Genomic DNA, 13658 nt, shown 5'->3' with positions numbered 1-13658 from the left:
GTTCTACTCTGCTTGCTAGAGGCAAGCAAGCGCCTCATCTAAGAGAGGCTTCCTGACTCAGCTTTAGCTGCAAAGCCTGCAGCTCATTAAGAGGTCCTGCCACGAAACACTTAAACCGTGTTGACGAAAAGCTGAACACATGCTTTTCGGTTTTCAGCCTTAGCAGGAAAAAAGCTGCGCCGTTTAAAAATGCCAGCTTTCTGGGCTGTCCTGCCAGGGCAAACTCTGACTCTTTTACGCAGGCGGTTTGTGCGGTTTGCAAGCACAGGCTGCTGAAGCTCGCTTGCTGGTAGGGACCTTGAAATGCCGTAGAGTTGTCACAGTAAACATGGCTACAGCCAGTACCTCAGCCATGAGACTGGAAAGCTAAGGAATGGGCTGGATCCAGCCGGCAAAGCCACGCCTTTAGTCCTACTGAGATTGCTTGGTAAATTAAAGACTCATGTGGTCGGAAAAAGAGAGATATACAGTAAAGAGAGATTCAAAGACAAAGAAAATTTTTAAATGGTTTACAGTGTGTTAAAAATATATGCAGACTAAAATTTAAAGTTCTTAAAGTAAAACACACACAAAAAAAGGAAGAGAGTTGTTGTGTGTGGTACACACCTTTAATCCCAACACTTGGTAGGCAGAGGGAGATAGACCTCTGTGACTTCAAGGTGTGGTAGCACACGCCTTTAATCCCAGTGCCTAGAAGGCAGAGACAAACAGATCTCTGTGAGTTCAAGGTGTAGTAGTGTACACCTTTAATCCCGAATGCCTGGGAGGCAGAGACAGGCGGATCTCTGAGAGTTCAAAGACAGCCTGGTCTACAGAGTTACTTCAGGTCAAAGATACAGAGAACCTGTCTCAAAAAGCAAAAAGTTAAAAGTAAAAATAAACTAAATAGCGGTTAAAACAAAGCTGTACAAAGATGGAAAATACACAGAGAATCTTGATACTGTATGCTATTATGCTCTCTTTGAATTATTTAAATGCTGAGGAAGGAGCAACAGATGCTAAAAGATATTTATTTATAAATGCTGCTGAACTAATCCAACATAGATATTTTGAAAATGCCTTTACTTTGAAATTTGGATCTAAGGACATGATGCTTTGGAAAGGAGTTTCTTATTTTGTTTTCACAGAGGATGAGACGCTGTTCATTTCTTCTATTCCGATTTGGTATGATGGACCACGCCCTCCTGAAGGGTTGGTGTGAACACCTTCAGAAAATTGCTTCGCTCAACTGCCAACTGAGATGAAACTAGCACACAGGTTATACCATGAAAGACCTAATTAACGACGCCCCCATTCAGCAGGAAGCAGTTTGGAGAGAAATAACTGTGCCCATATTCCCAAAAAATGTTTAAAAATGTTCTTTTACATTTAAAGGGGGATATGATATAGGTATGAATAATTTGCATTAGTATAGATTTTGCTTTATTGATAGAGATTTAAGGTCAATTTTGTTATATATATAAGTGTTTCTGATTTTGATTAAGGTATTGTGATTGTGTAGTTCATTTAAATATGTACTGTAAAATTAAGAAATATAGGTTGTTAATGGATAATCATCGATAATAGTAAAACTTGTAGTCATATTAGTTAGATTTTCTAGATATATAGAGATATATTTTAGATAGACATTCTTCATGTCTTTCAAAGATTACAGAATAGGACATTTTAAATGTTTTAATAACTGAGGACTTTTCATGACAATGAGACACTCTACTTCAAGAGGAAGATGGGCATCGAAGAGGCTCGTTATGGAGTTTTGATAGCCATTTGGGCAAGAAACTGCTCTTGCCTGGACTATTGCATAAACTGGACACAGAGAACCCGCAGAGAGAGGACTACTGAACTTGCCTAAGGTGAGATGATCTTTCGGGGTTCCTGATTCATGAAAGAGTCTGCGAGACATTTTGCAGGACACAACAGATAGTGACTGAACTGACTTTGAATTTTCCTGCTTTATGGAAATGTCTGCTGAATACCATGGGCCTGAAGGCTGAAGATGGATGCCCCACGGTACAGAGGAACCTTGGGTGACTGTCCAGGCAGCAAGATGTCTCTGTCATTTCTAGAATTTTAAAAGTTGCTTTTTTCTTGTTTGCTTAGGTAGTATTGTATCTTTCTGGAGTCTCTGATGGAGTTAAGAATAGTTAGTTATAGTTTTAGTTTTCCTTAGTTATGATAAAGATTATTGTAACTTTTACTTGATAACTGTTTTGTTATATGTAATTTTGCTATGTTAAAGTTAAAGCCTTTTTTTTGTTTAAACCGAAAAAGGGGAAATGATGGAGGAAGGTCATTGGCTAATAAAGGAACTGCCCTGGCCCATTTTATTGGTTAGAGGATAGGTGGGAGGAGTAAACAGAACAGAACGCTGGGAGGAAGAGGAAGTGAGCTCAGAGACTCCACAGCTCTGCTCTCCGGAGCAGACGCCTCAGCAGAGATGCCATGCCCCGCTCCCGGGATGAAGCTCCGACCCAGGATGGACTAGGCTAGAATCTTCCCGGTAAGACCGGTTCTCACAGATTATTAGAAATGGGCTAAATTAATATGTGAGAATTAGCCTAGAAGAGAATGGGCCAGGCAGTGTTTAAAAGAATACAGTGTCCGTGTAATTATTTCAGGGCATAAGCTAGCCGAGCAGGCGGCTGGGGTGTTGGGGACGCAGCCCCGCCGCCCTTATTACTTCACATTACAAATTTTAATTCATAAAGCAGTGTTCAGGGTGATAAATCTTTTTCTTCATTTCTATGTACATTAATATTTTGTTAGTTTGATAATATTGACAAATTACAGTATCAAAGATAAAGATGATTCAGATCGTCAGTGACTCCTTCAAACCTATTTTAAAAATTGAGTAAATGGTCCGAATGGACCCAAGTCTTCTGTGTGTGGTTGGATATAACTTATTATTTTCCTCCTTTGAAAGATTGACATCTCAGATTTTATTTCTTGAAAACGTGCTTTTCGTGTAAAATGTGATCAGTTTCATGGTTGCATTAGTAAATTGATGCCACATGGGCTGAATATCATTGTCCCAGTGGGGCTCTGGGACACAACCCAATTCTTTTCTCTTTAGTTTTGTTTATGTGTCCACATGACTGAAGCTGCAGGAAGTCTCGTAGAATTTAGGAGTATTTTGGAAGTATGGCTGATTATTGAAGATGAACTCTCTCATAGCCTCCTTGTTTTTATTAGAAAAAAAAATAAGCGTTCTGCGTGTGAAATCAACATCTGATGAGTCAAAGCGGCAAGCATTCCAAGAATATTCAACATAGAGTTTGGTTTATACATGTAATTTTCTTCCTTTCCTATCCATCATCCATATTTTATCATCTATCTCAAGTCCGAATAGACACGTTTCTCCCCGAGATCTGCTACTGTCTATGGAATCCTTGGTACTTCTTTTAAATGCTAAATACTCCACGTGAGATGATCTGTGACCCTCTGTCCCTTTCCTTTTAACTTCCACAGGAATGGGAGAACTGGAGATGACTCAGTGTTCTTCAGGCATAGGGAAAATTAGTCATTTTTATGGTTATACTGAAACACACCTAAAATTACAAATTCCCCATGAGGAAGTGATATTTTAGATTTTTACATCCTCAACTGAATCTGTCACCAGGTCCATGGCCTCCTGATTTAATGTCACCAACATGAAGCAGGAGAGACTGTGTTTTTCTCACTAGTCCCAGTAAAGAGTTAGGGCCGGCAGTGGTGTGGTGGGGAGCGGTTGGAGGTTGGGAGTTCGGGTGGAGTGGGTGGGGTGTGGAAGAAACAAAGTAAAGAGAAATCTCGCTTCTATCTTGACAGAAACTGCAAACTGACCCTTCCCCTGGCCGTGCCTCCCTGCTGTTAAATAATAACTAAAGTAAAATGCAGAGAGTGTTAAAGGGAATTGGCCAATTGCTAGCTCTCAGTAGCTCAGGTGAACTGCTTTTCGCAACAGAAAGCAAACATGTTGAAACTCAACTTTTCTGTGTTAAGTTGTAAAAGGATTTGGGCTTTATGAGAGCCATATGCTCAGACACGCTCATATTTTTTCCTGGATAAATTTTGCTTAAATTATTTTCTGTATGAATAATGCTTAAGATTTTAGCTACTTATTTTGTGACTAACACTACTTAGTTCCAGTTGGATTCTAGCAAGAACGACTTACCGACTATGTTCAAGATCATGTAGGTTCTGTTGATTTCTCAGACTTCTTATCTTCCTCAAACATCCATCCTGGCTTGTCCATCCTCACTACCAGTTGATATCACTAAGAAGATTGAAAGACTCAAGAGTGCCTGTAGGTCCATGACCCACTCCAACCGATATACCTACCACACCGTCCAGCATCAGTCCACATGTAATACGATGTTACACCCATTACACCAATTTAGCTTTCTTTTGTCTATGAAATCAAGACTCTTGTGCACAAGTTAATGTCACTCAGAGCCTTGCTGATTTCCTCATCTTTGCTATTTGCCCCCCCCCCCTTTATAATCGTCTCTGGAAGTAGATTGATATAATACTATATTTGGTTTTTTTTTTTTTAATTTTCGAGACAGGGTTTCTCCGTAGCTTTTGGTTCCTGTCCTGGAACTAGCTCTTGTAGACTAGGTTGGACTCGAACTCACAGAGATCCACCTGCCTCTGCCTCCCAAGTGCTGGGATTAAAGGCGTGCACCACCACCGCCCAGCTGCTTTTTTTGTTTTGTTTTTGTTTTTTTCTTAATTCAGACAGTGATTCTCAACCTATATGCATCACGACCCCCTTGGGAGAGTCATGTATCAGGTATCCTGCATGTCAGATATTTACATTATGATTCATAACAGCAGGAAAATTACAGTTATGAAGTAGGAACAAAAATAATTTTAAGCTTGGGGTTCACCACAGCACGAGGAACGGTATACAAGGGTCACAGCATTGGGAAGGTTGAGAACCACTACTTTAAGAAGAAAAGCTATACTTGATCTTATTCCCTTTTGTGGGGCATATCACTCATCCCGCACCCTCTCTTAGCCACAAACGTCTTTCAGAAGGGTTTCTACACTCACTGTCACCAGGTCCTTGCCTCCAGTGGGCTGCATTTCACGCAGGCTTTTCCTCCAGAAATCCACCGAGACCTCGTTGACAGCCTGAATGATAAATCCTGTTATCAGTTCTCAGTCCTCTTCTTTGGCTGGATGGTCATCATTATGGATATAAATGTTACTATATGTATTTTGCCTTCCAATAAAATATATCCCAAACCAGTAACTCTAGAGATTATGTTTAATCTTCAAAATGGAAATAATAAAATGCACAGTATATTAATGTTAACAATTATTTAAAAACGTGCACAAGGCTGCAGGTCTGTGAAGTAGTGAAGGAATTCTATTTGTTGTTTCATCTTTCTCCCTTCAAGGCAGCATCGCTTACTTTTCACTACATTTTTCTCCTACATATAAACAACTATTGGCTTTTAAGGAAGATTCTGCTATCACAGGCTGAAATGTTGACCAACCAAGAAAGTATTAGTCAGGGATTCTAGGTATCTTAAAATCAAAGGAATGCCGATGGTAGGCTGGGAAGTATAGATGATTAAAAGAAAAAAAATGTTTATGCATGCACAATGTTAAAATTCATTTAAAATATTTTATTTACTGTTATTATTATTAGTAGTAATAGTGGTGTTTGTGGTGGTGGTGGAAATAGCAGTAGCAACAGTAGTAGGTGGGTGTGTCTGTGTGTATGATATGTGTGTGTGAGAGTGTATGAGGTGTATGCCGTAGCAGCACACATGAGAAGAATAGAGAACACCTTGATATCGTGGGTTCTGGGGCTTGAACTCTTGGGTTGCCAAGCTTCCAGGGCAAGCACGTTTACACACTGAATCATGTTGCTGGACTTGTGGTAAAATTCCTGGCTCTCAGGTAGCGCAAAACTTCAACCAGGCTCAGGATAAGGAACTCTTTTCCTATGTCCTTGTGATTTTCCTTGTCTTTTAGTTAAGATAACACTGTTTTTTTTTGCAGTTGCGAATTCCAAAATTAGTATCATTTTAATTTAAATTCTTTTTTTAAATATTTATTTATTTATTTATTTATTATGTATACAATATTCTTTCTACATGTATGCCTGCAGGCCAGAAGAGGGCACCAGATCTCATTACAGATGGTTGTGAGCCACCATGTGGTTGCTGGGAATTGAACTCAGGACCTTTGGAAGAGCAGGCAATGCTCTTAACCGCTGAGCCATCTCTCCAGCCCTTTAATTTAAATTCTTGTGAAAGAATTCTGGTCATCCTATTTCAGTTTCCCAGTTTTATTAACATTTTATATAGAATTTGAGACTCTATTTTGGAGAATTCCTATGCTTTCTGAATTTATTTTTAATTGTAACGTGGATTTTCTACACACTTAAAAATATCACTAAAATTTTCAGTGTTGGTTTTGCAATTTCATTGTTTACTTATAGATCATGGAATCCTAAACCTTCTCTTGGTCTGCATTGTCCATCTGCAGATCATTTATTTGTTTTCATCTGCTAGGTAGTTTTCAAAAATATTTGAGTGATGTTTTGAGGGCTCTTATTTTAAGAAACATATTTATTTCTGTGCATTTATGCCCTTGATTTAATGGGTGTTTTATTAATGTAGTTACATCTTGGATCTAGGAAAGATTTGGTTCTTCTTCTGTTTCTACATGTTTCCTCTTGATTTTCCATTAAACTCACCCTTTTTTTCTGTCTTCTACCTATGTTGTGATTGGCTTCCATCTCTTACATCCACTCCCACCCTTATTCTGTCATGCTGTATTTCTCAGGACTCCAATATTTTATCATTTGAGAATTCCATACTTGCATGTAATATGATTTGATTAAATCTACCGTCATCTCCTCCCCTCTAAACCCTCCTCAACACCTACTACAACTTTTCCCTCACAGCTTCATGCATTCTTTTTTTCAATCAATGAACTCTACTTAGTGCTGCAAGCGTGTGCAGGTGTGTACAAGTTATTTGGTCTACATCTCTCAGTGCCGGGATATTTATTTGGCCTGTTATTTCCCAGGGGTCTTAGGAGAGAGGTAAGTGTGCCTCTACTAAATGTTCTCACTAGGTGGAATCTCTCCTATGACCTTCTAGCAAAGGAAAAATTCAATTTAAACAGTATGGGAAAATAATCATTATAGTTTACGATATTTTCTATTAGTCATCCAATGAGACACCCTGCTAGAGAATAGCCCGAGGATGCCACTTTGAAAGTGTCTGTACAGAAACCTTCCCTTTGCTGGTGACATAAGCTGAATCATGAGCAAGATGTAATCATGTGACAAGTGGAGGAACTAGAAAGCCAACAGCGTTGGGAGTTTCTAAAAGACTGATGCCTTATGGAAAATGAGTGAGCATAGAAAGACAAAAGATAAAATGCATAGCCCAGTTAATTGTCTATTGCAGTCCTTCAGAGTAAAATATGTGTCTGCACAGACATGGTGAAAATAATAAATAAATAATTAGAAATACATATCTCAAAAATGTATCAATATATTTCAAAAGATATCAGTTTTAGCTCTTTTTGATTGCAATGCTGCCCACAGTTTATTATAGATGTTCTACCTGTATTATTTTGGCTACTAAAAAACCCCCCAAAACAGCAAAATAAAACTTAAGACTTATTGAGAGTAGTTGATTTATTTTTAAAGGTCATCTTCCCTATAAAGATACTAAACATTAAAACTAGAATTGCTCTCAGAAAAACTCGCTTTTTTTTATCAACTTTGCTATGCTTTGTTTCCTTGTATTTCACATAAAAAGATTTATTCAAGATATATAGATGCAAATGGATGCATGGTTTCCCCTGACAAATTAAACTGAAAAAGATAATAAAGAGGAACAGTAATATAATTCAGAATTTCAGTGCCTCATATTTTAGAACTGTTCTAAACCCTTTCAGATCTGCAGCATTTGTATTCTGCAACTTCATCCAACTCTGTAGGCATGCATTATTCTTTCTACCAATTATCTTTAGTTTGGATGTAACCCAAGGGTAGAACAGCGTTTTGCTTACTTTCTTTGGAAACATCTGGATGTTGGCAATGTTTTCCAAAACACTGCATCAGACACACTTGAGAAACTTAATGTAAACACAAAGATTTCCAGGCTCCACTTCATTGTCCAAATAGTTTGTGATTGGGATCCAGATTTACACAGAGATGAAGTGATTCTCAAGCATGGAGATATGAACTAGATTTAATGTTCAACATAAACAAATTATTCCAGAAAAACCAGGATTTCCACATCAGAAGAAACCTCAGTCATTATCTTAACTGTTTAAATGAACAATTTCTCTAAGCCAGTCTTTGGACTAGGGTAGAGATATAATAGAGGGTAAGGTCAACACTGACTTGCCTTCTTAGTGCTTTAAGGTTAATAGGATAAAGAGACATAGATGAACTAAAGACCTAAATGAATAAAAAATAAAATTGTTAGACTAGTAAGTAGTATTTAAATACAAATATAATATAAGGATGTAAGGCCATTTGGAGTTCACAGAGTCTACCCTGAAGGAGATATCTTAAGTCAAGAGAGGGATCAGTAGAAAGTAGGAGAAATTGGAAGGTATCTCTTTCTAGGCAGAAAGAACATCCGTGTGAGGGACTTAAACACCAGTATGAATACGACTGAAATGGAGGAGGGCAAACTGAGGCACCCACTCTCATAGGGCTGGTAAAATGTTTTCAGTCGTTATTCTAGATTGCAAAATTCAGCATGTAGATGAAGATTTTGCTAAAGAATGGTTGAAAAGTTTGCCCCCCTGTTCTACCATTAGCTAGCTCTGATGCAATATAAGCCACTTGACCTCCAGGAGTTCCAATCTCCTGACCTGTAAACTATGAGTAATGCATGTTGCTGTTCTTGTAAGAACAGAAACGAGGGTGAGAGATCGGAGTATACCTTGGAAAACTTAACTCACTGTGGATACCCAGGGATTACTGAAGGTTTACGCGATTTTAAAGCTTGTTTTCTTTGCTTCAGCCTTCACTATTACCCGTAACAGGGAAGTTATTTGTTTAGGATGGGTCGCCAGGAACTCAGCTCGATCTTCTCTTCTGCAAGACTTTATCCACTCACAAGTCTTTCTCCTCCTCATCCTCTTCCTAGTCCTCCTTCCCATTCCTCCTCTTCCTCCCTTTTCTTCACCACCTTTTACTTTGTTTTCTCCTTCCTCCTCTTTTCTCTCCCTCCATTCCTTTCCCTTCTTCTCTTCCTCCTCCTCCTTTTCCTCTCTCTTTTGTAGCCCAGCCTAATCTCAAACGCACTCTGTAGTTGACTATGTTCTCATGAACTTCCGGTCTTCCTGCCTTCACCTCCCCAATGCTGGACTATAGGTATATGCCACCACACCAGGTTAATGTGGTCTGGAGATGGACTCCAGCACTTTCATGCATGATAGTCAAGCACTCCACCAGTTTAGTATACAGCACCACTCCCTTTTACCACTTGTTTAAATCTATTTTCATTATGTTTACTCTTATTTCATCAGGTTTGGATGACCACATTTCTATTTTTAGTTCTTAAAAAATCACTTAGTCTATTTGAACTTGAGGGAACAGGATACTTGAGATGGGGAAGGACAGAGATGGAGAGCAAAGAAAGAGATATTTTGATTGAGGGAACCATTATGGAACTAGCAAGAAACCTGTCACCAGAGAATTTCCCAGGAATCTACAAAGATTAACCCAGCTAAGACCCTAAGCAATAGTGGAGAAGGTACCTGGACTGGCCTTGCCCTGTAGTCAGACTGATGAGTATCTTAAATGTTACCGTAGAACCTTCATCCAACAACTGATGGAAACAGAGGCAGAGACCTGCAGTGGCGTACTGGGCTGGCTCCCAAAGTCCAGTGGAAGTGTGGAAGAAGTGAAAATATGAGCAAAGAGGTCAAGACCATGATAGGCATACCCACTGAAACAGCTTACCTGAGCTAATGGGAGCTCACCAACTTTGAACAGACAGAGAAGGAACCAGCATAGGAACAAGCTGGACCCTCTGAATCAGCCATACAGTTGTATGGCTGGAGCAGACTGTGGGCCCACTGGCAGTGGAACCAGGATTTGTCCCTGTTGCTTATACTGGCATTTTGGAACCCATGCTCTTTGGATGGATACCTTGCTCAACCTGGATATAGTGGGGGAGGGCCTTGGTCCTTCCTCAGAGGGGGGCGGGGGCGGGTGAAAGACGGTGGCAATGGGAGAAGGGAAGTGAGTGGTAACTGGGATTGATATGCAACAAAAAAAGAGATAATTTCTTTTCTTTTTCTTTTTTGTTTTTCCAGATTTTTTCTTTTTTCTTTTTTTAAAAAAATCAAAATAAAAAGAGACCCGAACTAATACACCCTTTAAAAAAATCACTTAGATGATGTATGTATGAATTCAGGCCTCTCCATTTTTATCTTTCTCTCTAGTCTTTTTTTCTCTGAGAGAGGAGTTAAAATAGACAAATCTAGAACTCCGCAACAGTACACAGAAACAGTTGAAAGACTGACTCCTATTTAGCTGTTTAGTCCTAGTAAGTTTCTGCTTGTGTTAATTTCAATACCAATTTTGTTCTTCTTTAAAGAAAATATGAGTGCCCCTTTGGGACATACTCTGCTTGGCCCATTTGCCTTCAGAAACATTCTCAGCAACTTGATGGTTTGTGTATCTTTACTTCCTTTATCCCAGCCATCTTCACTGTCCCAAGCTGTCTGAATTTTACTTGCTTTCCATGCATATTCCACTTTTAAAATATGCAATGATTAGACTGTACTTACTGTAAACTATGTTTGAAGACAGGTTGAACCTCCCGAAGAAGGCTCAACACTATCATCTGTGACCAATCACAAAGAAACCTGTGAATCCTAAAATCACTAGAATGCCGCATCTTTTCTTACATTTCTTCTGGTGTGACTTTTGAAGTACAAGACTGTGTTCTGAGTAATACTGGGCTTGGTATAAGATCTGTGAATAGTGAGTTCAGAATTATGCTTCTAAGACCTCCACATGGCAAAATGCAACCTTACTTTCTATTCGGTGTCAGCCTTGATCTTCTAAAGCTTTCCCAAATGCATGTGTCTCAGGATTGCTAGGGACTAACCCTCTTAAATCTGTTCTTCCCTGGAAAGGGCACCATTCCTTGGCTCTCCTAGCTCACAGAGATTCTGCAGAAGTGAGTATGTTGTGTATCTCAGTTTGGAGGTATCCCAGATAATCAACAAAAGCTTTTCATAGGTTTCCCCCTAATACTGAGAAAAACAAAGATGATTAGAAACAGTTCCATCTATTCAAGAATATCATCTAGAGAGCGTGAACATGCTAAAATGCACAATAGTCCTGGTTTCTATGGTTAAGAAGAACCAAACTACTTTTGGTTCACCAGTGTAACAAATAAATGAAATTAGAGTCAGGAAATCCAAATTAAGACAAAGAAAACAATAAACAAAAAACAAAGTAAACCATGTAGGAATCAGACTGTAGCTCTTGGTAGGAGCACCTTTTATCCTTGTCAGTTTGACCTAGAGGGGACTGGTACTAAACAAATCAGAATTTTATGGGGTTACATGAGTTTGGGTTTTGATTCTACTTAAAGCCTGATTCTGTAACTTTTAGGACTCAGAGTTGCTATGTAATTCTGAAGCATGATTTGTTTTAAAAATAAAATAGAAGTGGTTGGAGAGATGACTCACTGGTTAATTGTTGTGGAATAGAATATTTGTCTAGCGAAGTAAAGATGTGTTGCATTTATTTATGCTGAATTTGTTTAATTATGTAAAGATGTGTTACTGTGTTACCTTGCCTGCCTGAGACACACGTTTGGTCTAATAAAAACCTGACTGACCATTAGCTAGGCAGAGGAGGGAAAGATAGGGCAGTTGGGCAGAGAGAAAAGGGAAGCCAGCCAGGGCCCAACTAGCCAGACATGGATGAAGCAGGAAAACAGGATGGACATCAATAAATGAGGTAAACAAGCCTCAGAGCAGTGCATAGATTAATAGAAAAGGGTTAATTTTAGTTTAAAAAAAAAAGCTGACTATAAACAAGCCTAAGCTAAGGCCAAACATTCATAATTAATAAGTCTCTCTGTCTTTATTTAGGAGCTGATTGGCTGCCCAAAGAAAAATTCCAACTACAGTAAACAGTACTTATTGCTCTTCTAGAGGACTGGAGTTTGATTCCCAGCATCCACACAGTGGCTTTCAATAAACGGTAACTCAATTTTGGAGAATTTGATTCCCTCTTCTCTCCACCAGGGGCACTATATGCATGTGGTGTACAGACACACATGCAGACAAAGCACCTATACACATCAAAATTAATTAAAAATAAAATAGAACCAATCATACTTGTTTTTAGGGATTTTTTTCATTATGAACGAAGATGGAATTGGGAGGGTGGTGGATCAGAAGCAGCGTATGGGAGATCTGTGGGAGAAGAAAGTCAATATAAAGAAATAAGAGAAAAAATCCACATAGAGCAGAAAGAAATAAGACAAGTTGGGATATTTTGTGTACAAAGTATCCAATCAGTTCAGCTAATCACTCCAGAAAGTGTTCACTATGATAGATCCTGCAGGAAGTGCGGTGAAGAACTCTAAGCAGCCAGAGACAATGAAGCAGTGGAGGGAGGCACAGGGCACAATGCTGGAAACACAAATCAGCGGCTGAACTTAGTGGACCTTGAGAGGAAAAGGAAGCATAGCAAACTGCAGGTGTTTAACAGAAATGGTAAGGACATGCAATTAAGAGACATAGACTAGCTGAATGGCTTGGCTTGAAAGATAGAACTTTAGGAAGAAATTCACAAACATCTCTGAACTGAAACTCAAAGGTTGAAATATCAATGTTACAAATAAACAAAAAAGTTATTAAGTTAGCATAGTGATTCTGGTAACTGATAGGCTTAAAAGCTAATTAGGAGAGATAAAGAGGTCACTATATATTAATAGAGAAAGCAATTCATCAAGGGTATAATTAGTTTAAATGTTCATTCATCAACTCAACTTCATAAAGCAAATGCTGAAAAGCACAAAAAGACTACATAGATCGTGGACAAAAATATTGGGAAACTTCATTACCCCACTCACAAATCTAGATAGGTCTTGTGGTGGTTTGAAAGAAAATGGCCCCTATGGGCCCAAACGTGTTGGGGTCCCATGCCAGCCCAGACCCTAAATTATTTCTCTGGACCAGAGGGAGGCGTGGGAATAATTGAGACAACTCATATAGCTTTATCTGGCAGGAGATTCTCAGTGATCCCTCCTGAAATCCTGAGTTCACATCCTAAAAATTCCTTCACATTTAGCCGACATATTTTTATTATAGGCAAAACCAAATTTCTCTTTTCCTAGGAAACGCGATTGCCTCATCACTGCTGAAGAGAAAGACAACAGGCTACTCTTGGCATAGAGCAGTGGGTGAAATGGTCTGTAGGAGACATGTCGGGAAAATGTCTCGTAATAAGACTTTCTCGGTGATATGCTTAAAGTGCAATTTAACATTATGACAACTCAACAATCCCCTAGGAACCAATAGCAAAAATAACATCAGAAAATACAAACTAATTGGAGACTGGACAGTGTGCTTTTGATAAATAATGATCCACTGAATAAATCAAGAAGGAAAATTTTAAAATTCTAAAATCGAACAAAAATGAAAGCATA

General features: G+C 38.8%; 1 protein-coding gene across 1 annotated transcript in view; it reads right to left on the bottom strand.

Moving 5' to 3' along the window:
• LOC121432909 (growth hormone receptor-like) overlaps positions 1 to 4187 on the bottom strand; it is a 263812-nt gene extending 259625 nt beyond the window's left edge. The window contains exon 1 of the mRNA XM_041631091.1: positions 4154 to 4187. Coding sequence (XP_041487025.1) covers positions 4154 to 4172 — 19 coding nt within the window. The 5' untranslated portion in view covers positions 4173 to 4187. The remainder of the gene's footprint in view (positions 1 to 4153) is intronic.
• Between the last annotated feature and the right edge of the window lie 9471 nt (positions 4188 to 13658).

Source organism: Microtus oregoni, unplaced genomic scaffold (assembly GCF_018167655.1).
Source record: "Microtus oregoni isolate MIOR12 unplaced genomic scaffold, Mior012 000036F_ref0000092, whole genome shotgun sequence".
Lineage (NCBI taxonomy): Eukaryota > Metazoa > Chordata > Mammalia > Rodentia > Cricetidae > Microtus > Microtus oregoni.
This window is presented reverse-complemented; position numbering and strand designations above follow the sequence as displayed.